The 26851-nt window shown below is 35.4% G+C and overlaps 1 protein-coding gene across 1 annotated transcript in view; it reads left to right on the forward strand.

The window, feature by feature from the left end:
• The first annotated feature begins 5534 nt into the window (after nt 1-5534).
• Nucleotides 5535-26851, forward strand: part of b4galnt4b (beta-1,4-N-acetyl-galactosaminyl transferase 4b) — a 117704-nt gene continuing 96387 nt past the window's right edge. Inside the window, 2 exon segments of the mRNA XM_051900987.1 lie at nt 5535-6188; nt 6461-6670. Coding sequence (XP_051756947.1) covers nt 6526-6670 — 145 coding nt within the window. The 5' untranslated portion in view covers nt 5535-6188; nt 6461-6525.

A 26851-nucleotide genomic window follows, 5' to 3' on the forward strand; every position in this document is an offset into this window, starting at 1 on the left:
CGTGTGACCACAAGAGGGCTCTGTAAACCAAACGTTTGTTTACAATGTATCCTCACTGATTCCTCATTCGCTCTTCATTCCACGTTTTAGTTACGTGTCATATTTTCAGCAAAAGTTTAACAGCATTATAATCCATCGCATTATTCCTTATGCATAGAAAACGTGTTCTGGTGCACTACATTGTAGGAGCAACAATGTTTTAGATTTCCATCCCAGTGAGAACACGCTAGAGATTCATACAGCAGTGAAATATTTGCTAGCATCATCAGACTACCTGTAATATGAGTATATTGCATGTCTGTTTCGTGCTCTCGGAGGACACTGACAGCATGTGGTGACACAGGTTTGCGTGATGGATGCCACGCCTTGGCAGATTGTGAGTGCCATACATCATAATTGAGCCTCAATGAGAGAGAGAGAGAGAGAGAGAGAGAGATGCTGATGATGATGGGCTGACAGAAATAGAGCAGACGCGAGAAAGATGACACATCATTACTCATCTTCATAATTGAGCAGGTATTGATGCGCTCATCTGTGCTGAGTTTTGCAATGCAACACCTTACACTACAAAGGTTACTGGACCGCATTGTGATCTACTCAGTGTGACTTTCCCTGGCCTTTAACTATGTTTGATCTGAAGAAGAAAAAAAAAAATCTCTTTTTTTTTTTTTTAGATCAAGTTTAAAGATAGCAGTCAAAGATATAAAGCAGCTGGACCGGCAATTCATATTCAGCTTTGATCTGATTTATTTCAGCTCCTTTGAACTCAGACTAAATCAACTCTCACAGTTTATAACACTTACAAGCTGAACGTTAGCACTTGCATGGAAAGGTTAAGATTACACCTCTCTTTCTCCTCCTGGTTTATGCCTGAGGTTATCCATTTAAAGACGGTTTATCATGATTGTGCCTTGGTGTTTCAGCATCCCAAACAAGGAATACAGACATCAGCTTTGAAAGGTTAGGTGCCTGAATGAATAGGTCTGTTATCCAGCCCTCCTCCATGAGCCTTTAATAATAAACTCTTCCGGTAGAGTTTTAGTCCACACGGACTTATAGAAACACCAGCAGTGTTAATTTAACACTGAGGATTTTGCTGTGTATGCTGTAAATATCATCTTACCCACATACTACATAAAACTATCTTAAACATATGAAGAGATAATTTATATAAACACGAAGATGAACAATACAATGAACAGTTCACTTGTGATTAGGATATACAGTGCCTATAGAAAAGCATCATGCCCCTTTGAAATACTTTGTCATACAGTCTGAAATCAAAACCCATAAAAAACCCTTTTCCAGCTTTATTTACAAATTTTGCCTTACAACATCATAAGTAATGAAAGAAAAAGTCAAGTTCTGAAAATTAATAAAAAACTGAAAAACTAAAATAACAGGGTTGGAAAAGTCATCAATCCCCTGATGTAATATTTCGTAGAGCCACCTTTTGCTTTAATTGCAGCCATTAACATGGTTGGAAGTCATCAGCCATCAATCTTTATGTCTTTACTTGCTTTGCAAACCTGGATTTGTGAATATTTGCCCATTCTTCCTTGCAGAATTGCTCAAGTTCAGTCAAATTCCGTGGTAAGCGGCAATGGACAGTTCTATTTAAGTCAATCCATAGATGTTCTATCAGATTTAAGTCAGGGCTCTGACTTGGACACTCAAGGACATTCACCTTCCTATCCTAAAGCTATTGCGTTGTTCTTTTGGTGGTATGTTTAGGATCACTGTCATGTTGGAAGGTGAATGACCTGCCTATCTTCAGTGGTCTAGCAGACGGATGCAGGTTTTCCTCAAGAATTTGGATGTACTTGGCAGCATCCATTTTCCCTTCAATCCTGACCAATCACCCACTCCCCGCTAAAGAGAAAACCCAACAACATTATGCTGCTACTACCATGCTTCACATTAGGTATGGTGTGTCTTGGGTGGTGTGCTCTGTTTGCTTTTCGCCAAACAATGCTGAAAGAAAGAAGCCTTTCCTGTAAAAGGGCCACACTCAGTCTCGTTTGCGCTATGCAGAAACACACCTGGAAGACTCTGATGCCATCTGGCAAAAGCTGCTATGGTCTGATGAGACCAAATTGACCTTTTTGGACTAAAATCCAAGCGCTATGTTTGGTGAAAAGCAAACACAGCACACCACCCAAAACACACCATAGGCTACCTGCTGTGAAGCCCTGACTTAAATACAAAAATCTGTGGATGGACTTGAAGAGAGCAGTCCATTACTACTTACCATGGAATTTGACTGAACTTAAGTGAAAGTGACGTGACGTGTGGCCAAGGTGTCCCATACTATTTGTGCTCTGATTTCAGGCTGTGTGACAAATAAAGTAACTATTTCTAAGGGGACTGTAAAAAAATAAATGTAAAAAATGCATGGCAGCACAGGGTGCCAAACGTTTATCATTAATGAAAATAATGGTTAAAGATTGTTGAAAAGAAATGGTCAATGACTAGCAGAAGCATCTGCCAAACAAAAACTGTAAAATTGAGGTAAAATATCCATGAATGTTGTACAAAAAACAGTTGCTTGACAAGTATTTCCAAGATTATTATTGTGAAATTCTCTGTCAAATATAAATCTCTTGCAGTTAACAATTAGCCAGCAACAGTACACACACATAAGCTGATATTACAATCACTGCTTCAGCAACTACAAAGTTACTGCCTTTAAATAAAGCAATATGCAGCATAACATCAGTGTTTCTGGGCTCACCATTGACTAAAGCACAGGCTCTACTCTTCAGCACAATGGTAACCTCAAAAAACTCAGACAACAGAAACAGAACATTAAACACTACAGATCTCTCTAGATCTCAGCGTCTTCATTTATTACAAACCATTCTGACTTTTTTTCTTTCATTCAAAGCTTCTTATTAAGAATGAACTGATGTTTAGTTGATGTTTTATTGAAAATAAAGTTTGAAGTCACCGTTATGGAGGTAAACATTTGCTTTAGTTGGGCTCTTGACCCTTGACTTTTTGATTTTAGTTTTTATTTGGGTGCTGTTACTGTGTGTTTTTAAAACACATCTGTGATCCTGGACCACAAAACCAGTCATAAGTAGCACAAGTATATTTGTAGTAATTGCCAACAATATGTTGTATGGGTTATTTTCTTTTATTAGGATATATTCTATAAAGATATTTTGTAAATTTTTTACTGTAAGTATATCAAAAAATTATTTTTGTGAGTGGATATGCATTGCTAAGGAATTCATTTGGACAACTTTAAAGGTGATTTTCTCAATATTTTGATTGTTTTTGTAATTTCAAATAGTTGTATCTCGGCCAAATATAATATTATCCTATCATAACAAACAATACATCAATTAAAAGCTTATTTATTGAGCTTTCAGGTGATGTATAAATATCAATTTAAAAAAAAATGACTCATGACTGGTTTTGTGATCAGGATCACATTTGTTATAGGAAAAATTGCGAGTAGAAAAACTGATCAGATGCTGTTGGTTACTTATTGATGATTTAATCATCATGCAGTAACCAGATTCACTAATCTCTCCCAAAGTCAGATCTCTGAGGACATTGTTTAGGTTTAATAACTTCTCATAATTGAAGCCCTTGAATACTACCGCATAAAGCCTGGTTTTCTTTAGTATTTTGAAAGTTTGAGACACAATGCATAAATTATTTGCACAGTATAGACACACACAGACATAAAAAATCAGCGTATGAACCAACAATGGTAACAAAATTTTCAGATAAACAGATCAACTCTGAACATCACAAAAAAGCTTTATATTGATTGTCACCATTCTTGATGTTTGTGTGAGCCTAAAAGACAGCTGAAAACACTTTCTATATAATGAATAAAACATCAGAATACCTGATTTTTTTGATCTGATCATTTCATGAAATCACAAGGCAAATGTAAATAATACAAATCTAACAGCTAATATACTCAGAGATCAGGCCATTATACAATATATTATGTTGAATTCTCATCAATTAGTAACCAACTTCATCTGACCAAAATTTCTCTTGCAATTTTTGCTATAACAAATCAAAAACACTCAATTAAAGCAGCCAGAAAAAAGCTGAAGTTAAAAAGTCAAGGGTCAAGAGCCCAACTAAAGCAAACGCTTACCTCCATAATGGTGACTTCAAACTTTATTATTTTCAATAAAACACCAACATCTAAACCTCTGTTCATTCTCATTAAGAAGTTTTGTAAGAAATAAATAAAGTCAAACTGGACTGTAATAAGTGAAGATGCTGAGATCTAGAGATATCTGTTAGTGTTTAATTTTCTGTTGCTGCCAGTCATGTGACAGTATTTTCAGCTTATTTAAATAAGGAGATTTTACTTTGATTTTGTGGTTTTTGTTTATGCCAGTCATTTGACCATTTTATCATCTGTTTTGTTATTGTACAGATTATTCTTGTATTTTTACATGAATTTGTATGTAATTTAAGAAAACAGAAAAATACTGTAGAAAAATACTGTAATTTTTCTGTTTAAAAATGTGAATTACTGTATGTCATTAATGTCATAATACTTAAAATAACAGCCGAGTTGTTAATTTAGAGATAATTTTACAGAGTTTTGACTACAATTTAAAATATAAGAAAACAACCTGAAAAAAGTTATTTTCTGTAAAATTATTATTATTATTATTATTATTTTTTTTTTTTTTTTTACAGTATAGGTATGATGACTTTCTATGCACTGTATATCATCACATTAGCTCTAACGCTTTGCTATATGAATGTACTAGTATCAGGGTCTATATTATATTTTTGATTTATTGGGCTGTGGTCATTTCCTTGTGTCCTCATTAAAACGTTTAAATTAAAACATTTATGATAATTATATTCTAATGATGTTTCACATACAATATGATGGAAGTTATCCAAAATAATGTGAAATATACATTTTTTTTTTTTTTTTTTTTTTTTTTTTAAATGTTTAATACCACATCTATAATTAAAACATATACATAATTTTCTACCTTGCTTCAGGTAGTTTAGTAATATAAAAAAATGAATGTTTGATTTAATTAGAAAATGATTATTTTAAGTGTGTCCTTTTTTTAAAAAAAAAGTTATAATCTACATTAAAAGCGCACTCTTAGCTTTATAATAGACACTATGCAAAGCTTTTTGACATGTTATTATGAAATTATATTGTATCACATAATATCAGGGGACATATTGTCACTTGATGAATGCAAAAAGTATTCAAGTTTATATTAGAAGTCTATTAGTATTAATAATTAATGCCATTGAGTTGTATGATTTTTGACAACTTCCCTTTTACGAACTTTTGAATTTTTCATAACCCCAAACACTAAATGGTAGGAATAGCTTATTAATATACTGAGCAGGAGTCTCACACATAGGCTAACTTGCTTAAAATAGTACAATTATTGTATTTTTAAGAGTAAATGGAATGAAGGGGCATTCAACGCTGTCCAGGGATAATTCTTGAGGCTTTCAGGGAAATCGCTGTGACTGTGCGCACATGAAGGTAAGGTAACAGCTCCCTCTATCCATCAAATCAGACCACTGATGAAAACCAGGATGCAACTATGGGATGCGGTCGGACAAGTGCGCTGATGCTGGGCAAATATTTCAGTTTTCTTTAATAGCAGAGAACACCAAAACAAAAAGGACTCAACACAAGGATTTAGATGGCTCCACACGAAGATGTGCTCGTGAATACCAGCACGAGAAGAGACACTGAGACAAAACCAGAAAACAGCGATGCTTCATCAACACAAGCAGAGCTTTATTTGTTTTCGTCGCTTTTCTCACAATAAACACGAGAATAAACCGAGAAAAACAGATAATTTAACACTTCCACTGTCTGCTTATCACACGCGCCTGGAGTAATGATTTGTGCGGTACTCTAATCGCAGTAACAGACTTGAAAACCTCCGTGTATGAAGACATATCGAAAAGGAAATAAGTGTGTACAGTAGGTCTGACAGCTGCATCACCAAACCCGTGTATGTTTTACCTGTATCGACACTTATAATTACAGAAATGACCAGCAGATTCTCTTTTTGTACGGAATATTGTTCTGGTTGGACTCAAATGAGCAGTCAAGACAGACATGGATTAGCGCAACATCAACCAACACACACACATCTCCTGTGGTGACACCGGTTAGACATGGTAGTTTTACTGAGAAAAACACATCTACGGTAAGTATTCGCGATTATCAAAGAAATAATAACTGACTGTGACATTTATTTTAAATGTAGGCATAACTATGTAAATGTCATTGATAATAAATACCCTTTCAGACTCGGATGTGGTGGGGAAGTTTTGAATGCCATTGTTGTATATATGTTCATCAATTATAAAGGAAACATTCTTTATATGTTGATTAGCAAGTCTAAATCTGTTCTAATCTAAACTGTTATCAGTATTGTGAGTGTAAAGCAGATAATTTCAACATCCTTTGAAATTCTAGCTGTACAAGATCAACACTGAATGGCACCAGTCTGAATTTTCCACTGAGTGGGTGATGTTACTGTGATGAGGATGCGCTTTCCTCTGAAGAAGATCCGCAAGCAGTTCAAACTCCTTCTGCTGCTCGTTTTGCTTATGTTTGCCATTGGGTTCACGTATCTTCACATCAACCAAGGCAAAGCCATCAAACTCCACTTCAACTATGGGAAAGGTCAGTATGGATGACGGTGAACGTGATTTCTGCAAGTACATATTTGTTGATCCTGGAACAACATTCCAATCAACTAATCAGGCTTGAGGGACAAGTTTACACGTTGTCAACTTTAGGCTTACAACCAGTGTTAGGTGCTTCTGCATCAGTGTTATTCAGCTATCATTTCCCTCTGATTTTAGGGATAAGTTATGGGTTAGTTTTAGGGGATCGAACTTAATTTTCTGACAGGAATGTTGTTCCAGGATCAACAAAATATGTTGAGGCAGGAACATGTCTTACTTGGCAAAATCACGGTAACCGGATGACACTTTAGCCTTAAACATTCATATTTCTTATCAGAGGACAGTAAGGCCCACTGAAGCCTTAATAAGCATATCCTCAATAGCTTGGACAAAAATCTAACTATGTGAAGCTGACTGTGAAAATTAGACTGTTCATAATTATCAATTCAGTGTTTCTGTTGGGTTTCAAGAGCAGGTTAATGAGGAAGGCAGTTCAGTAAAATAGAGCTGTCCATTGCTAAAGCCATTGTATGATTTAAATGAGAATTTTTGCTTCAGGTTAAAGTTTAATTATCGCCTATTTCTGCCCAGCTAACTGCTGATTATTCCTAAACTAATTTGTACTCTGGGTTGTACAACCATTAGTACTACAGATAAGACTTGAAGCGGCTCTGTGCAAAGATTATTTTCCTTTATGCTTTTAAAGAGAAATTAAGTCTAACCCACAGGCACAATTTGATGAATGTCCTGAAAGGTACCAATTCAGTGAAAAGAGTTCCCCTTCCTTTAATTACTGTCAGGAATAATCACTTACCACACAATTCTAAGAGCACTAGTGACCTTTACACAATTTTCTGTTATACTTGGTGTTGTGTGTGCGTGCATTAAAGAGGTTGGTGTAAATTGCTGTTTACATATCCAGAGTGTTAGTCACACAGTAGATAAAAAGAATAACATTTATACTATATAGTTAGAAATTATGAATTTCAGTGCTCAGACATTTGATGTGATGTATATATTTTTTTCTGCTTAGCACTAAATAACATTGCATTAACTTTGAAAAAAACATTTAAACATTTTTACATTTAAAATATACAAAAATGTTTTAACTACATTATTCTGACGGATATGCTGATGTCCATGCATAATACAGAGTTTGGATGTTGTTTGGAATTTATCCAATAATCAGCACATTCACTAATTAACATAGGGGAAGACCGGGGAGTGTTGTAAGTTAACGTAGGGTTAGTTGTAACACTGTCAGTCTGACAAGTCAGAACAGAGCTGTGGTGGTCATCAATATCATACATTTTCATCACCGTAGATTTTATGACCAAACAAATGATTTTCAGGAAAGAAAGTAAACATTTTTGTTTTAGAGATTATTTTTTGCCAAACAATCACTGTATTGTAGATACAGTTATTTAATCTAAATAATCTAAAGTACCTATTTCCCTAGTTTAATTTGATGCTTTGCATTCATGCTAACTTCAAACCCACATGCTAAAACAGTTAGCTATGTTATGGCTGCATGGAGTGAGGATAGTTGTAAGTTCATTAAAATGTTACAACCAACTCCAACCCTAATCATATCCTCTGTTAAGACAAAATCATGTGAGTTTTTTGTTGGGATTTGTGTGGTAAATGTGTTTCCATCATAGTCTCCTTATCGGATAAGAATTAAGCACATATGTTTTTTTGTTCACATTTTTAGAATTTCCAACACAACTGATATCCCAAAATTCACATAAAAATAGGTAGATGGCAACATAGCTAGTATGTGACAGAAATATAGTACACACACGATCACTCACACAAACACACAAAGCAGTTGTTTTCGTGCTAAATTTAAAGTCCTAAAGAAATACAATACAATGTTTTTTGTTACTTTAAATTTTCACTTTATTCAAAACAAATTATTATTTGCTCTTCAATAACATTATTGCATACAGTGGCTCTTATTTCAGCAAATTACCTCATTGTTACATCTATCCCCAGCCTGTGTTACAACTCACCACAGTAGTGCAGTAGGTTGTAACAACGGAACTCTTTTTTCGATGTTTGACATTCACTCACATAATCTGTGACTGTGTAGTACATGTCAAAGGCACTCCTGACTGCACTGGCTTCTGTTAAGAGGGGAAGCGTACTCCCATAACGGAACGCTACGGAGACCACATCCTGCACGTAGGAGGTAATATGTGGAAATTACACATATGGACTGGCCAATCAGGGCAGTGCTACATATATAGCCTTTCCCTTTGGCTGGTCTCCGTAACAGACGAAGAGCTAGTCTGAGGTCCTAAAGCTCTGCATATGGGACAGAACAGAGCAAGGGCTGGGTCTGCCTCCTCCAAGGGCAGTGCTTGCAGGTTCACCACCTGATCCCTGAAAGGCGTGGTAGGAACCTTGGGCACGTATCCGGGCCGGGGTCTCAGGATTACGTGAGAGTAGGTCGGTTCGAACTCCAGGCATGATTCATTGACCGAAAATGCCTGCAAGTCCCTTACCAGTGTTATCCAACTGCACAGAACAGCAGTGATAGACACTTCTCTGTATAAGAGAGATATTCCTTCATGCCTGCTTTGCGGGGTGGAGTGCGCGATGCAAATCTCGCATGCCAATGTCCATTGGCTTATTTAGCTTACACTCGAAGGTGATTGGGCTCTCAGGCAAGATCCCAATTCATCAGTCGTTCTAACGTAACGTCTCTGTTCCCTCATTCAGGGAACAAGGGTTACATATGTAACCGAGATGTTTGTTTTTTCCATACCACACCAACATCCTCTCTCATGCAAAAATATTATTTGCTCTGAGGAAATTTTAAAACAATTTCTAATTTAGCATTCTAAAGCAACTAAATTGGATTTTTTTTAATCACAGTCTCTCATTAACTTTTACCTTGAAGCCATATGTCCTTTGTTATTAGAGGTGAAGTAATTGTTGCGGATTAGCTGATAAACCATGACTGTATTTGAGAGAGGAATAAATTTGTATATTTCTAATTATAGCATAAAGGTTCTAGGCTTTTTCCCCCTTGGTTTTCCACTGATTGAGATTTAAAAATGGAAACTTGCTGTGAATTCTGTGGCTGAAGTTGACAGGCAGAGAAATTAGAGGTACAGACTCTTTTAACCCATAGGTTAATGAAATTTGTGTTAAGCTTCTCTCAACACACAAGGTAATGCTTATGCAAATGGGTGTTTTGGACAGATGCCACTGTTATCTCAAGTGAGACGTGCTCTAGGTGGGAAGTAAGAGGGCTAAGCTCTAAAGTCACTTCACCTGGTTAGTCATTAGTCAGAGGGGAGGTAAACGTCTTGGAGGGCATGTTGATCTCTGTGGACAAATATCTTTTGGAGACACTTGTTGTGTCACACTGAAATAGATGTTAAATAAAAATGGCCACGCCTGATATAACTGGGACACAAGGCACATCACTAAAATTATTAATCTCAACAAGCAGTATAGTTTTCTGAATTGCTTTTATACTGTGCATCTTGAATGCTACTCTTTTCATCAGTGGGAGGGATGCTGCATTTGTATTTAGGTGACTGAACAGTCCGTTGTCTGTTGACTTGGCTCGGGGCAAGGACACATGTAGCAGGTGGTGGTCCACTCAGCACCAAGACAGGAAGAGCATAAAACATGCAGATTTTGATGAGCATACTGCCAGTCAGAGAATTCAGGCAGAAGCACATTTTGAAATATGAAATCTTATTCAAGACGACTAGTTAGAAGATACAGCAGAAACATTTCTTTCTTACAGTTATTCTTAGCTAAGGTAGCCTATCATATGTTTTCATATGTATGGTTTACGGTAACAATGAGAAATATGGTTAAAAATATTTAAAAAATAAAAATATGTATTAATTTAGCATATCATATTGTCCACTTTTATGTGCAAAATATTTCTAAAAGATTTTATGAACAGGTCAGCTCTTGAACAGCTCGATTTAAAAAAAGTGCATTTTATTAATGGAACTCCTGTAGTTTAAGTATTTTTATTTATTATAAAATGACATTAAACACACATTAAAAATGTGTTTGTCCAGTCAGCTTAAAGCACATGCTAAAGATTTACCCAGTATAGTTTACGATCACTGATCAAGTAAAGTACAAAGGCTACTGTACCTATCAGGAATGTCTTTTATTTTATTTATGAATTGCAATTTAAACAAAATTAAACAGAAGTAAAGCATTTTGTAAAATGAAGTGAAGTTCTTCCACCCTGGTCCACAAAGGAAAATTTATGAAATATGATGGAATACAACCATGCATATGACTGGCTGATTGCGTAGAGTACATCCATGATCATCCATCATCATTGACATTGTGTGTCTCTGCTTGGTGCTTGAATGTCCATGCAAACAGCACTGCTTTGGGATTTTAAGTGTTTCTCGTCTGGGCAGCTTCCTAGTATCACCACATAGATCACTTCATAGATCTGTCTGCTGCTTCTATACTGCATGATGGAGCAGTTTGTTTACCACACACTTAGTTAATTGGGAGGCAGTCGGCTGACATCTAAGGAGCCATTCATGCATCACCTACACCTGCTATGAAGTTTGGACTGAGACTGACCTGTGTGGGTCATATACATTCAGGTGTGAAGCCACTGGGATGTACTCAGAATGGATAAGCCCATCTGTGCTAGGCTCATTTTCCTTCTTCAGCAGGATATCACAGATATTAATGTATGAAATGAAACTGTGAATGCTCATTGTAAGCATTTTTAAAGCATACAGTAATATGATAACTGTGGTCACAGATGAAGCTTTTATTGGACTTACTGGGTCTAGGTGCCTTCAAGCAGTACAGCATGTTTCATAGACCCAAACGTACTGCATAACATATAAAAGATCCCTAAAAAAAAAAAAAAAAAAAAATTGGCTGCATCTCATTGTCTTTGATTTCAGTTGCTGGAACCTCAAACTCTCATTGGTATTCCTGGAGGCAGCAGTGGCTCTGGCTCTGGGGCTGGGGCTGAAGATGTGCTCTGCGTGGCTTGAGTCCAATTGTAGAGGAGCCATTATCATTCCTTATTCATGGCTCTTTTATTTAGGGACAGCCAACTATATGGGCGGTTGCAGGTTGCATGTAAATTTTTAACAAATGTTCTTTTACTGTAAGAAGTTTACATATCACTATACACAGTTTGGATCCTATACATTATTTCAAAGTGTTGTTTAATTGCATCCTTTGTCTTATTAAGAATCTTTGCCAATATTGATAATTTGTTTGCCTTTCCAAACCCGTGTTATGAGCAAAAGTCAGAGATTCGCAGTTGTCAATGTATTGAGCATAAATCATATAGGTAACACTTTACAATAAGGTTCATTTGTTAACATTAGTTAATGTATTAACTAACATGAACTAACCATAAGCAATATATTTAGGGCCCGAGCACCGATGGTGTGAGGACCCTATTGGAATTTCTCTGTTTATTATTAGGGCCCAAGCACTGATGGTGTGAGGACCCTATTGTAATTAGGGCCCGAGCACCGATGGTGTGAGGACCCTATTGTAATTGCTCAGCCAATTCTTCTTCTTCTCCCAAATGAATCGCATTTTGAGGGCTTAAACATGCTCGAAAACTCATGAAACTTTGCACACACATCAGAAGTGGTGAAAATTTATCTGATATGTTTTTATCTGATATGGGTTGCAGAATTGGGTGTGGCAAAATGGCTCTATTGCGCCACCTACAATATTTCAACAAAGTGCCCCTCGCGCTATGTTTCATGTACAAGTATGAAGTTCAGGATACACATGTAATAGACCAATACCTACAAAAAAGTCTCTTTGAGCAAAATCTGAAAACCAACAGGAAGTCAGATATTTTTAATTTTCTTTGCAAAATTTGTGTTTTTCAGACCTTGTACTTTAACGAACTCCTCCTAGAGCTTTAATCAGATCAAGGTCATATTTGGTCAGTCTAATCTAAAAGCCTTTGCAACGTTAAATTGTGAAGATCTAGAGTTTTCGCCAAAAGGCGTGTCCGTGGCGGCCTGACAAATTTCGATGTTATGAGACAGGAAGTTGTTGTAACTCGGGCATACAATGTCCGATCTGCCCCAAACTTCACATGTTTTATTAGAGTCCTAGCCTGAAGACATCTACATGCCAATATTCAGTTACAGTCATAGCGCCACCTGTGGGCAACAGGAAATTACATGTGATTAACTCCTCATAGAGATTTAACAGAGAGATAACATCATATGTTGTCAGTGTAACTATACATTTAACTACTGAGTAATATTAATTAACTATGTACTTACTGTTGGGTTGAGTTTAGGATTAGGTTTGGTTTAGGGTGAGTTGCATGTAATTATGCATAATTTATATAGTTATTACTATAGTAACTACATGTAATGTGTAACAAAGACAATGTAAATTATGGGCCCTATTTTAACAATCTAAGCGCATGGTCTGAAGTGCATGGCACAGGTGCACTTAGGGCGTGTCTGAATCCACTTCTGCTAGTTTTACAATGGAAAAACTGGTTGGCGCGACAAGCATTCCAGGCGCATGGTCCAAAAGGGTTGTACCTAGTCTCTTAATGAGTCATGGGTGTGTTTTGGCCGTAACATGTAGTTAACCAATCAGAGTCTCATGTTTGTGTGTTGCTGCGCGTCCCTGTTCCTTTATTCTTTTACGAGATTTCAGTGATGGTCGGTTTTGTTCCGTTATGAGATTTCAACGACGGTCGGTTTTTCTGGGTTATGAGATTTAGATGACAGTCGGTTTTCTTTCATTCTAAGATTTCAATGGCACTCTGTTTTGTTCCCTAACAAGATTGTTGGTTTTGTTCTGTTACGAGACCTCATTGATGGTTGTTTTGTTACATTTCAGTGACAGTTGATTTTGGTCCTTTACGAGATGTAAATAATGGCCTTTTTTTTTTTTCGAGATTTCAATGCTACTGTTAATGATTTTAATGTTGGTCAGCTTTGTTTCTTAATGAGATTTTAATGACAGTTGGTTTTGTTCCATTCTAAGATTTCAATGACGGTCGGACATACCATTTACGAGATTTCAATACCACTCTGTTGCCTAAAGAGATTTTAATGATGGTATGTTTTGTTCTTTTACATGATTTTAATGACAGTTGTTTTTTTTTTTGCATTACGTGACTTCAATGATGGTCGGTTTTGTTCGGTTACGAGTTCTCAATGACGGTCGGTTTTGTTCCTTTGAGCTTTTACGAAATTTCAAAGACAGTCATTTTTTTTCCATTACGAGATATCACTGATGGTCGGTTTTGTTCCTTTACGAGATTTCAATGACAATCAGTTTTGTTGGGTTATGAGATTTCAGTGACGGTTGGTTTTGTTTCTTAACGAGAATGATTTGGAATTAATTTCAAAGACAGTCATTGTTTTATTCCATTACGAGTTATTACTGATGGTCGGTTTTGTTCCTTTATGAGATTTCATTGATGGTTGGTTTTGTTCGGTTACGAGATGTCAATGATGGTGATTTTTACTGGGTTATGAGTTTTGTTTGGTTACGAGATCTCAATGACGGTAACTTTTCAGTGTCAGTCTGTTTTGTTCTCTTATGACATTTCAAAGACTGTCGGTTTTGTTCCTTTTTATCTTTTACGAAATTTCAAAGACAGACAGTTTGGTTTCGTTGCGAGATTTCTATGATAGCCGGTTTTGTTCAGTTACGAGATCTCAATGACGTTCGGTTTTCAGTGTCAGTCGGTTTCATTCTTTTATGAGATTTCAATGCTGGTTGGTTTTATTCAGTTACAAGATTTCAATGACAGTCAGTTTTGTTCCTTTATGAAATTTATATAATTGCTTTTTTTTTTTTTTTAATGCTACTCAGTTTTGTTCCCTAATGAGATTTTTATGACAGTCAGCTTTGTATTTTAACAAGATTTTAATGACAATTTTTTTTTTGTTTCTTAAGATTTTAATGACAGTTGGTTTTCTTAAAAGATTTCAATAATGGGTGGTTTTGTTTGGTTACGAGATCTCAGTGATGGTAACTTCTCAGTGTCAGTCGGTTTTGTTCTGTTATGAGATTTCAAAGGTTTTGTTCCTTTGTTCTTTTACCAAATTTCAAAGACAGACGGTTTGATTTTGTTGCGAGATTTCAATGATGGTCGGTTTTGTTCGGTAACGGCCATTTCTTCCATTACGAGATTTCAATACCACTCTGTTTTGTTGCCTAAAGAGATTTTAATGATGGTATGTTTTGTTCTTTTGCGGAATTTCAAAGACAGTTGGTTTTTTTTTTTGATGACCGGCGGCTTTATTTCTCAACAAGATTTCAATGACAGTTGGTTTTGTTCGGTTTCGAGATTTCAATGACAATCATTTATGTTGGGTTATGAGATTTCAATGATAGTTGGTTTTGGTCTTTTATAAGATTTTGAATAATAGCTTTTTTTTTTTCATTTCAATGCTACTCAGTTTTATTCCCTAACAAGATTTTAATGAAAGTCAGCTTTGTTTTTTAACAAGATTTTAATAACATTTGATTTTATTTTGTTATAAGATTTCAATAATGGGTGGTTTTGTTTGGTTACGGGATCTCAATGACGGTAACTTCTCAGTGTCAGTCGGTTTTGCTCTGTCACGAGATTTCAAAGACGGTCGGTTTTGTTCCTTTGTTCTTTTACGAAATTTCAAAGACAGTTTGGTTTCGTTACGAGATTTCAATTATGGTCGGTTTTGTTCGGTTACGAGATCTCAATGACGTCTGTTTTATTTGGTTATTAGATTTCAGTGACGTATGGTTTTATTTGATTACGAGATTTCAATGCCGGTCGGTTTTGTTCCCTAATGAGATTTTAATGACGGTTGGTTTTGTTTCGTTACAAGATTTCAATGAAAGTCGATTTTATTCTTTTACGAGATTTCAATAACGGCCATTTTCTTCCTTTACGAGATTTCAATACCACTCTGTTTTGTTGCCTAAAGAGATTTTAATGATGGTATGTTTTGTTCTTTTACATGATTTTAGTGACAGTTGGTTTTTTTTTGCATTACGTGACTTCAATGATGGTCGGTTTTGTTCGGTTACAAGTTCTCAATGACGGTCGGTTTTGTTCCTTTGATCTTTTACGAAATTTCAGAGACAGTAATTTTTTTTTACATTACGAGATATCACTGATGGTCGGTTTTGTTCCTTTACGAGATTTCAATGACAATCAGTTTTGTTGGGTTATGAGATTTCAGTGACGGTTGGTTTTGTTTCTTAACGAGAATGATTTGGAATTATTTTTAAAGACAATCATTTTTTTATTCCACTACGAGTTATCACTGATGGTTGGTTTTGTTCCTTTATGAGATTTCATTGATGGTTGGTTTTGTTCGGTTACGAGATGTCAATGATGGTGATTTTTACTAGGTTATGAGTTTTGTTTGGTTACGAGATCTCAATGATGGTAACTTTTCAGTGTCAGTCTGTTTTGTTCTCTTATGACATTTCAAAGACTGTCGGTTTTGTTCCTTTTTACCTTTTACGAAATTTCAAAGACAGACAGTTTGGTTTTGTTACGAGATTTCTATGATAGCCAATCTCAATGATGTTCGGTTTTCAGTGTCAGTCGGTTTCGTTCTTTTATGAGATTTCAATGCTGGTTGGTTTTGTTCAATTACAAGATTTCAATGACAGTCAGTTTTGTTCCTTTATGAAATTTATATAATTGCTTTTTTTATTTTTTTAATGTTACTCAGTTTTGTTCCCTAATGAGATTTTAATGACAGTCAGCTTTGAGATTTCAATGACCATCATTTATGTTGGGTTATGAGATTTCAATGACAGTCGGTTTTGGGTTTTGTATGAGATTTTGATTTTCATTTCAATGCTACTCAGTTTTATTCCCTAGCAAGATTTTAATGACAGTCAGCTTTGTTTTTTAACAAGATTTTAATAACATTTGATTTTATTTTGTTATAAGATTTCAATAATGGGTGGTTTTGTTTGGTTACGGGATCTCAATGACGGTAACTTCTCAGTGTCAGTCGGTTTTGTTCTGTTATGAGATTTCAAAGATTGTCAGTTTTGTTTATTTTTCTCTTTTACGAAATTTCAAAGACAGACGGTTTGGTTTCGTTACGAGATTTCTATGATAGTCGGTTTTGTTCGGTTACTAGATCTCAATGATATTCGGTTTTCAGTGTCAGTCGGTTTCATTCTGTTATGAGATTTCAATAATGGTTGGTTTTGTTCCTTAACAAGAGTTTAATGACCGGCGGCTTTATTTCTTAACAAGATTTCAATGACCGTTGGTTTTGTCCAGTTTCGAGATTTCAATAACGGTCGGTTTTGGTTCTTTATGAGATTTAAATAATGGCTTTTTTTTTTTTTATTTCAATGCTACTCAGTTTTATTCCCTAATGAGATTTTTATGACAGACAGCTTTGTTTTTTAACAAGATTTTAATGACAGTTGGTTTTGTTTCTTAACAAGATTTTAATGACAGTTGGTTTTGTTTTGTTACAAGATTTCAATAATGGGTGGTTTTGTTTGGTTACGAGATGTCAATGATGGTAACTTCTCAGTGTCAGTCGGTTTTTCTCTGTTACGAGATTTCAAAGACGGTCGGTTTTGTTCCTTTGTTCTTTTACGAAATTTCAAAGACAGACAGTTTGGTTTCGTTACGAGGTTTCAATTATGGTCGGTTTTGTTCGGTTACGAGATCTCAATGATGTCTGTTTTATTCGGTTATTAGATTTCAGTGACGGACGGTTTTATTTGATTACGAGATTTCAATGCCGGTCGGTTTTGTTCCCTAATGAGATTTATTGATGGTTGGTTTTGTTTCGTTACAAGATTTCAACGAAAGACGATTTTGTTCTTTTACGAGATTTCAATAACGGCCATTTTCTTCTATTACGAGATTTCAATGCCACTCTCTTTTGTTGCCTGAAGAGATTTTAATGATGGTATGTTTTGTTCTTTTACATGATTTTAATGACAGTTGTTTTTTTCCATTACGAGACTTCAATGATGGTCGTTTTTTTCGGTTATGTGTTTTGTTCCTATGATCTTTTACCAAATTTGAAAGACAGTCATTTTTTTTCCATTACGAGATATTCGTTTTTTTCCTTTACGAGATTTCAACGACGGTCGATTTTGCTGGGTTATGAGATTTCAATGTCAGTCGGTTTTGTTCTCTTATGACATTTCAAAGACTGTTGGTTTTGTTCCTTTGTTCTTTTACGAAATTTCAAAGACACAGTTTGGTTTCGTTACAAGATTTCTATGATAGTAGGTTTTGTTCGGTTACTAGATCTCAATGATGTTCTGTTATGAGATTTCAATGATGGTCGGTTTTGTTCGGTTACGAGATGCCAATGATGGTCATTTTTGCTGGGTTATGAGTTTTGTTTGGTTACGAGAGCTCAATGACGGTAACTTTTCAGTGTCAGCCTGTTTTGTTTTCTTATGAGAATTCAAAGACTATCAGTTTTGCTCCTTTGTTCTTTTACGAAATTTCAAAGACAGACAGTTTGGTTTTGTTACGAGAGTTCTATGATAGTCGGTTTTGTTTGGTTACGAGATCTCGTTGATATTTGGTTTTCAGTGTCAGTTGGTTTTGTTCTATTACAAGATTTCAATAATGGGTGGTTTTGTTTGGTTGCGAGATCTCAGTGATGGTAACTTCTCAGTGTCAGTCGGTTTTGTTCTGTTATGAGATTTCAAAGATTTTGTTTCTTTGTTCTTTTACAAAATTTCAAAGACAGACTGTTTGGTTTTCTTACAACATTTCAATGATGGTCGATTTTGTTCGGTAACGGCCATTTCTTCCATTACGAGATTTCAATACCACTCTGTTTTGTTGCCTAAAGAGATTTTAATGATGGTATGTTTTGTTTTTTTTACGAAATTTCTAAGACAGTCAGGTTTTTTTTTTTCATTACGTGATATCACTGATGGTCGGTTTTATTCCTGTACGAGATTTCAATGACGGTCGGTTTTGTTGGGTTATGAGATTTCAGTGATGGACGGTTTTGCTGGGTTATGAGATTTCAATGATGGTTGGTTTTGTTTTGTTATGAGATTTCATTGATGGTTGGTTTTGTTCAGTGACGAGATGTCAATGATGGTCATTTTTGCTGGGTTATGAGTTTTGTTTGGTTACGAGATCTCAATGACGGTAACACTTTAGTGTCAGTCTGTTTTGTTTTCTTATGAGATTTCAAAGACTGTCGGTTTTGTTCCTTTGTTCTTTCACGAAATTTCAAGGACAGACAGTTCGGTTTCGTTACGAGATTTCTATGATAGTCGGTTTTGTTCGGTTACTAGATATCAATGATGTTCGGTTTTCAGTGTCAGTCGGTTTCGTTCTGCTATGAGATTTCAATGATGGTTGGTTTTGTTCCTTAACAAGATTTTAATGACCGGCGGCTTTATTTCTTAATGAGATTTCAATAATGGTTGGTTGTGTTCGGTTTCGAGATTTCAATGACGGTCATTTTTGTTGGGTTACAAGATTTCAATGACGGTCGGTTTTGGTCCTTCATGAGATTTAAATAATGTTTTTTTTATTTTTTATTTCAATGCTACTCAGTTTTATTCCCTAATGAGATTTTTATGACAGTCAGCTTTGTTTTTTAATAAGATTTTAATGACAGTTGGTTTTGTCAGTCTGTTTTGTTTTCTTATGAGATTTCAAAGACTGTCGGTTTTGTTCCTTTGTTCTTTTATGAAATTTCAAAGACAGACAGTCTGGTTTCGTTACGAGATTTCTATGATAATCAGTTTTGTTCTGTTGTTTTGCTTCTCTGTTCTTTTACGAAATTTCAATAACAGTCGTCATTTTTTTTTCCATTACGAGATATCACTGATGGTTGGATTTATTCTTGTACGAGATTTCAATGTTGGTTGGTTTTGCTGGGTTATGAGATTTCAACGATGGGCGGTTTTGCTCAGTTATGAGATTTCAATGATGGTTAGTTTTGCTTGGTTATGAGATGTCAATGACGGTCATTTTTGCTGGGTTATGAGTTTTATTTGGTTACGAGATCTCAATGACGGTAACTTTTCAGTGTCAACCTGTTTTGTTCTTTCATGAGATTTCAAAGACTGTCAGTTTTGCTCCTTTGTTCTTTTATGAAATTTCAAAGACAGACTGTTTGGTTTTGTTACGACATTTCAATGATGGTCAGTTTTGTTCGGTAACGGCCATTTCTTCCATTACGAGATTTCAATACCACTCTGTTTTGTTGCCTAAAGAGATTTTAATGATGGTATGTTTTGTTTTTTTACGAAACTTCAAAGACAGTCGTTTTTTTTTTCTTTTTCCATCACGAGATATCACTGATGGTCGGTTTCATTCCTGTACGAGATTTCAATGACGGTCGGTTTTGCTGGGTTATGAAATTTCAATGATGGACGGTTTTGCTGGGTTATGAGATTTCAACGATGGGCAGTTTTGCTCGGTTATGAGATTTCAATGATGGTTAGTTTTGTTCGGTTATGAGATGTCAATGACGGTCATTTTTGCTGGGTTATGAGTTTTATTTGGTTACGAGATCTCAATGACGGTAACTTTTTAGTGTCAGTCTGTTTTGTTTTCTTATGAGATTTCAAAGACTGTCGTTTTTGTTCCTTTGTTCTTTCACGATATTTCAAAGACAGACAGTTTGGTTTCGTTACAAGATTTCTATGATAGTCGGTTTTGTTCGGTTACGAGATCTCAATGATGTTCGGTTTTTAGTGTCAGTCGGTTTCGTTCTGTTATGACATTTCAATGACGGTCGGTTTTGTTCAGTTTCGAGAATTCAATGACGGTCATTTTTGTTGGGTTATGAGATTTCAATGATAGTTGGTTTTGGTCTTTTATGAGATTTGTTCTTTTACCAAATTTCAAAGACAGACGGTTTGGTTTCGTTACGAGATTTCAATGATGGTCGGTTTTGTTTGGTTCCGAGATCTCAGTGACGGTAAGTTGATAGTGTCAGTCGGTTTTGTTCTGTTATGAGATTTCAAAGACTGTCTGTTTTGTTCCTTTGTTCTTTTACCAAATTTCAATGACAGATGGTTTGGTTTCGTTACGAGATTTCAATGATGTTCGGTTTTGTTCGGTTACCAGATCTCAATGACGTCTGTTTTATTCGGTTATTAGATTTCAGTGACGGCCAGTTTTATTTGATTACGAGATTTCAATGCCGGTCGATTTTGTTCCCTAATGAGATTTTAATGACAGTTGGGTTTTTTTCGTTACAAAATTTCAATGAAAGTCGATTTTGTTCTTTTACGAGATTTCAATAATGGCCATTTTCTTCTATTACGAGATTTCAACCACTCTGTTTTGTTGCCTGAAGAGATTTTAATGATGGTATGTTTTGTTCTTTTACATGATTTTAATGACTTTTTTCCATTACAAGATATCACTGATGGTCGGTTTTGTTCCTTTACGAGATTTCAATGACGGTCGGTTTTGCTGGGTTATGAGATTTCAATGACGGTCAGTTTTATTGGGTTATGAGATTTCAATGACGGTTGGTTTTGTTTCTTAACGAGATTTCAATGACAGTTGGTTTCGTTCTGTTACAATATTTCAATGATGGTTGGTTTTGTTCAGTTACGAGATGTCAATGACGGCATTTTTTGCTGGGTTATGAGTTTTGTTTGGTTACAAGATCTCAATGACGGTAACTTTTCAGTATCAGTCGGTTTTGTTCTCTTATGAGATTTCAAAGACTGCCGGTTTTGTTCGTTTGTTCTTTTGCGAAATTTCAAAGACAGACAGTTTGGTTTCGTTACGAAATTTCTATGATAGTTGGTTTTGTTCGGTTACGAGATCTCAATGACATTCGGTTTTCAGTGTCTGTTGGTTTCATTCTGTTGTAAGATTTCAATAACGGTTGGTTTTGTTCGGTTACGAGATTTCAATGATGGTCATTTTTGTTTGGTTATGAGATTTCAATGATGGCCCTTTTTGCTGGGTTATGAGTTTTGTTTGGTTCTGAGATCTCAGTGACGGTAAGTTCTTAGTGTCAGTCAGTTTTTTTCTGTTATGAGATTTCAAAGACTGTCTGTTTTGTTCCTTTGTTCTTTTACGGAATTTCAAAAACAGATGGTTTGGTTTCGTTACAAGATTTCAATCATGGTCAGTTTTGTTCGGTTACAAGATCTCAATGACGTCTGTTTTATTCGGTTATTAGATTTCAGTGATGGACGGTTTTATTTGATTACGAGATTTCAATGCCGGTCGGTTTTGTTCCCTAATGAGATTTTAATGACGGTTGGTTTTGTTTCGTTACAAGATTTCAACGAAAGTCGATTTTGTTCTTTTACGAGATTTCAATAACGGCCATTTTCTTCTATTACGAGATTTCAATGCCACTCTGTTTTGTTGCCTGAAGAGATTTTAATGATGGTATGTTTTGTTCTTTTACATGATTTTAATGACAGTTGTTTGTTTTTTGCATTACGTGACTTCAATGATGGTCGGTTTTGTTCGGTTACGAGTTCTCAGTGACGGTCGGTTTTGTTCCTATGATCTTTTACGAAATTTAAAAGACAGTCATTTTTTTTCCATTACGAGATATCACTGATACTCAGTTTTGTTCCTTTACGAGATTTCAATGACGTTCGGTTTTGCTGGGTTATGAGATTTCATTGTCAGTCGGTTTTGTTCTCTTATGAGATTTCAAAGACTGTCGGTTTTGTTCGTTTGTTCTTTTACGAAATTTCAAAGACAGACAGTTTGGTTTCGTTACGAGTTTTCTATGATAGTCGGTTTTGTTCGGTTATGATATTTCAATGACAGTCAGTTTTGCTGGGCCATGAGATTTCAATGTCGTCTGTTTTATTCGGTTATTAGATTTCAGTGACGGTTGGTTTTGTTTTATTACAAGATTTCAATGTCAAATGTCAATGGTGATCATTTTTGCTGGGTTATGAGTTTTATTTGGTTACAAGATCTCAATGACGGTAACTTTTCAGTGTCAGTCGGTTTTGTTCTCTTATGAGATTTCAAAGACTGTCAGTTTTGTTCCTTTGTTCTTTTACAAAATTTCAAAGACAGACTGTTTGGTTTCGTTATGAGATTTCTATGATAGTGAGTTTTGTTTGGTTACGAGATCTCAATGATGTTCGATTTTGCTCTGTTATGAGATTTCATTGATGGTTGGTTTTGTTTTTTAACAAGATTTCAATGACGTTGTTTTTTTTTTGTTACGAGATTTCAATCATTGGTGGTTTTCAATCAGTGACGGTAAGTTTTTAGTGTCAGAGATGTCAAAAATGATCAGGTTTGTTCCTTTGTTCTTTTACGAAATTTCAAAGACAGACGGTTTGGTTTTGTTACGAGATTTCAATGACGGTCAGTTTTGTTCGGTTACGAGATCTCAGTGACGTCTGTTTTATTCGGTTAATAAATTTCAGTGACGGACAGTTTTATTTGGTTACAAGATTTCAATGCCTGTCGGTTTTGTTCCCTAATGAGATTTTAATGACGGTTGGCTTTGTTTCGTTACAAGATTTCAATAAAAGTCGATTTTGTTCTTTTACGAGATTTCAATAACGACCGTTTTCTTCCATTGCAAGATTTCAATACCACTCTGTTTTGTTGCCTAAAGAGATGTTAATGATGGTATGTTTTGTTCTTTGTTAAGATTTTAATGACAGTTGTTTTTTTCCATGACTTGACTTCAATGATGGTCGGTTTTGTTCGGTTATGAGATGTCAATGACGGTCAGTTTTGCTTGGTTATGAGTTTTGTTTGGTTACGAGATCTCAATGACGGTAACTTTTCAGTGTCAGTCTGTTTTGTTCTCTTATGGGAATTCAAAGACTGTCGGTTTTGTTCCTTTGTTCTTTTATGAAATTTCAAAGACAGTTTGGTTTCGTTACGAGATTTCTATGATAGTCAGTTTTGTTCAGTTTTCAGTGTCAGTCGGTTTTGTTTTATTACAACATTTCAATAATGGGTGGTTTTGTTTAGTTACGAGATCTCAATGATGGTAACTTCTCAGTGTCAGTTGGTTTTATTCTGTTATGAGATTTCAAAAATTTTGTTCCTTTGTTCTTTTACGAAATTTCAAAGACAGTCGTTTTTTTTTCCATTACGAGATATCACTGATGGTCGGTTTTATTCCTGTACGAGATTTCAATGATGGACGGTTTTGCTCACTTATGAGATTTCAATGATGGTTGGTTTTGTTTGGTTACGAGATGTCAATGACGGTCATTTTTGCTGGGTTATGAGATCTCAATGACGGTAACTTTTCAGTGTCAGTCTGTTTTGTTCTCTTACGAGGTTTCAAAGACTGTCGGTTTTGCTCCTTTGTCCTTTTATGAAATTTCAAAGACAGACAATTTGGTTTTGTTACGAGATTTCTATGGCAATCAGTTTTGTTTGGTTACGAGGTCTCAGTGATGTTCGGTTTTCAGTGTCAGTCGGTTTTGTTCTGTTACAAGATTTCAATAATGAGTGGTTTTGTTTGGTTGCGAGATCTCATTGATGGTAACTTCTCAGTGTCAGTTGGTTTTGTTCTGTTATGAGATTTCAAAGATTTTGTTCCTTTGTTATTTTACAAAATTTCAAAGACAGACTGTTTGGTTTTGTTACAACATTTCAATTATGGTCGGTTTTGTTTGGTATCGGCCATTTCTTCCATTACGAGATTTCAATACCACTCTGTTTTGTTGCCTGAAGAGATTTTAATGATGGTATGTTTTGTTTTTTTAGGAAATTTCAAAGACAGTCTTTTTTTTTTTTTTTTCCATTACAAGATATCACTGATGGTCGGTTTTAATCCTGTACGAGACTTCAATGATGGTCAGTTTTGCTGGGTTATGAGATTTCAATGATGGGCAGCTTTGCTGGGTTATGAGATTTTATCGATGGTTGGTTTTGTTCGGTTACGAGATGTCAACGACAGTCATTTTTGCTGGGTTATGAGTTTTTTTTGGTTACGAGATCTCAATGACGGTAAATTTTTAGTGTCAGTCTGTTTTGTTTTCTTATGAGATTTCAAAGACTGTCGGTTTTGTTCCTTTGTTCTTTTACGAAATTTCAAAGACAGACAGTCTGGTTTCGTTATGAGATTTCTATGATAATCAGTTTTGTTCAGTTTTCAGTGTCAGTCGGTTTTGTTTTATTACAACATTTCAATAATGGGTGGTTTTGTTTAGTTACGAGATCTCAATGATGGTAACTTCTCAGTGTCAGTCGGTTTTGTTCTGTTATGAGATTTCAAAAATTTTGTTCCTTTGTTCTTTTACGAAATTTCAAAGACAGTCGTTTTTTTTTTCCATTACAAGATATCACTGATGGTCGGTTTTATTCCTGTACGAGATTTCAATGATGGACGGTTTTGCTGGGTTATGAGATTTCAATGATGGACGGTTTTGCTCAGTTATGAGATTTCAATGATGGTTGGTTTTGTTTGGTTACGAGATGTCAATGATGGACGGTTTTGCTGGGTTATGAGATCTCAATGACGGTAACTTTTCAGTGTCAGGCTGTTTTGTTCTCTTATGAGGTTTCAAAGACTGTTGGTTTTGCTCCTTTGTCCTTTTATGAAATTTCAAAGACAGACAATTTGGTTTTGTTACGAGATTTCTATGGCAATCAGTTTTGTTTAGTTACAAGGTCTCAGTGATGTTCGGTTTTCAGTGTCAGTCGGTTTTGTTCTGTTACAAGATTTCAAATATGGGTGGTTTTGTTTGGTTGCGAGATCTCATTGATGGTAACTTCTCAGTGTCAGTTGGTTTTGTTCTGTTATGAGATTTCAAAGATTTTGTTCCTTTGTTCTTTTACCAAATTTCAAAGACAGACTGTTTGGTTTTGTTACAACATTTCAATTATGGTCGGTTTTGTTTGGTTGCGAGATCTCATTGATGGTAACTTCTCAGTGTCAGTTGGTTTTGTTCTGTTATGAGATTTCAAAGATTTTGTTCCTTTGTTATTTTACAAAATTTCAAAGACAGACTGTTTGGTTTTGTTACAACATTTCAATTATGGTCGGTTTTGTTTGGTATCGGCCATTTCTTCCATTACGAGATTTCAATACCACTCTGTTTTGTTGCCTGAAGAGATTTTAATGATGGTATGTTTTGTTTTTTTAGGAAATTTCAAAGACAGTCTTTTTTTTTTTTTTTTTTTTTTTTCATTACAAGATATCACTGATGGTCGGTTTTAATCCTGTACGAGACTTCAATGATGGTCAGTTTTGCTGGGTTATGAGATTTCAATGATGGGCAGCTTTGCTGGGTTATGAGATTTTATCGATGGTTGGTTTTGTTCGGTTACGAGATGTCAACGACAGTCATTTTTGCTGGGTTATGAGTTTTTTTTGGTTACGAGATCTCAATGACGGTAAATTTTTAGTGTCAGTCTGTTTTGTTTTCTTATGAGATTTCAAAGACTGTCGGTTTTGTTCCTTTGTTCTTTTACGAAATTTCAAAGACAGACAGTCTGGTTTCGTTATGAGATTTCTATGATAATCAGTTTTGTTCAGTTTTCAGTGTCAGTCGGTTTTGTTTTATTACAACATTTCAATAATGGGTGGTTTTGTTTAGTTACGAGATCTCAATGATGGTAACTTCTCAGTGTCAGTCGGTTTTGTTCTGTTATGAGATTTCAAAAATTTTGTTCCTTTGTTCTTTTACGAAATTTCAAAGACAGTCGTTTTTTTTTTCCATTACAAGATATCACTGATGGTCGGTTTTATTCCTGTACGAGATTTCAATGATGGACGGTTTTGCTGGGTTATGAGATTTCAATGATGGACGGTTTTGCTCAGTTATGAGATTTCAATGATGGTTGGTTTTGTTTGGTTACGAGATGTCAATGATGGACGGTTTTGCTGGGTTATGAGATCTCAATGACGGTAACTTTTCAGTGTCAGGCTGTTTTGTTCTCTTATGAGGTTTCAAAGACTGTTGGTTTTGCTCCTTTGTCCTTTTATGAAATTTCAAAGACAGACAATTTGGTTTTGTTACGAGATTTCTATGGCAATCAGTTTTGTTTAGTTACAAGGTCTCAGTGATGTTCGGTTTTCAGTGTCAGTCGGTTTTGTTCTGTTACAAGATTTCAAATATGGGTGGTTTTGTTTGGTTGCGAGATCTCATTGATGGTAACTTCTCAGTGTCAGTTGGTTTTGTTCTGTTATGAGATTTCAAAGATTTTGTTCCTTTGTTCTTTTACCAAATTTCAAAGACAGACTGTTTGGTTTTGTTACAACATTTCAAT

The sequence above is a fragment of the Ctenopharyngodon idella genome, chromosome 7 (assembly GCF_019924925.1).
Source record: "Ctenopharyngodon idella isolate HZGC_01 chromosome 7, HZGC01, whole genome shotgun sequence".
Lineage (NCBI taxonomy): Eukaryota > Metazoa > Chordata > Actinopteri > Cypriniformes > Xenocyprididae > Ctenopharyngodon > Ctenopharyngodon idella.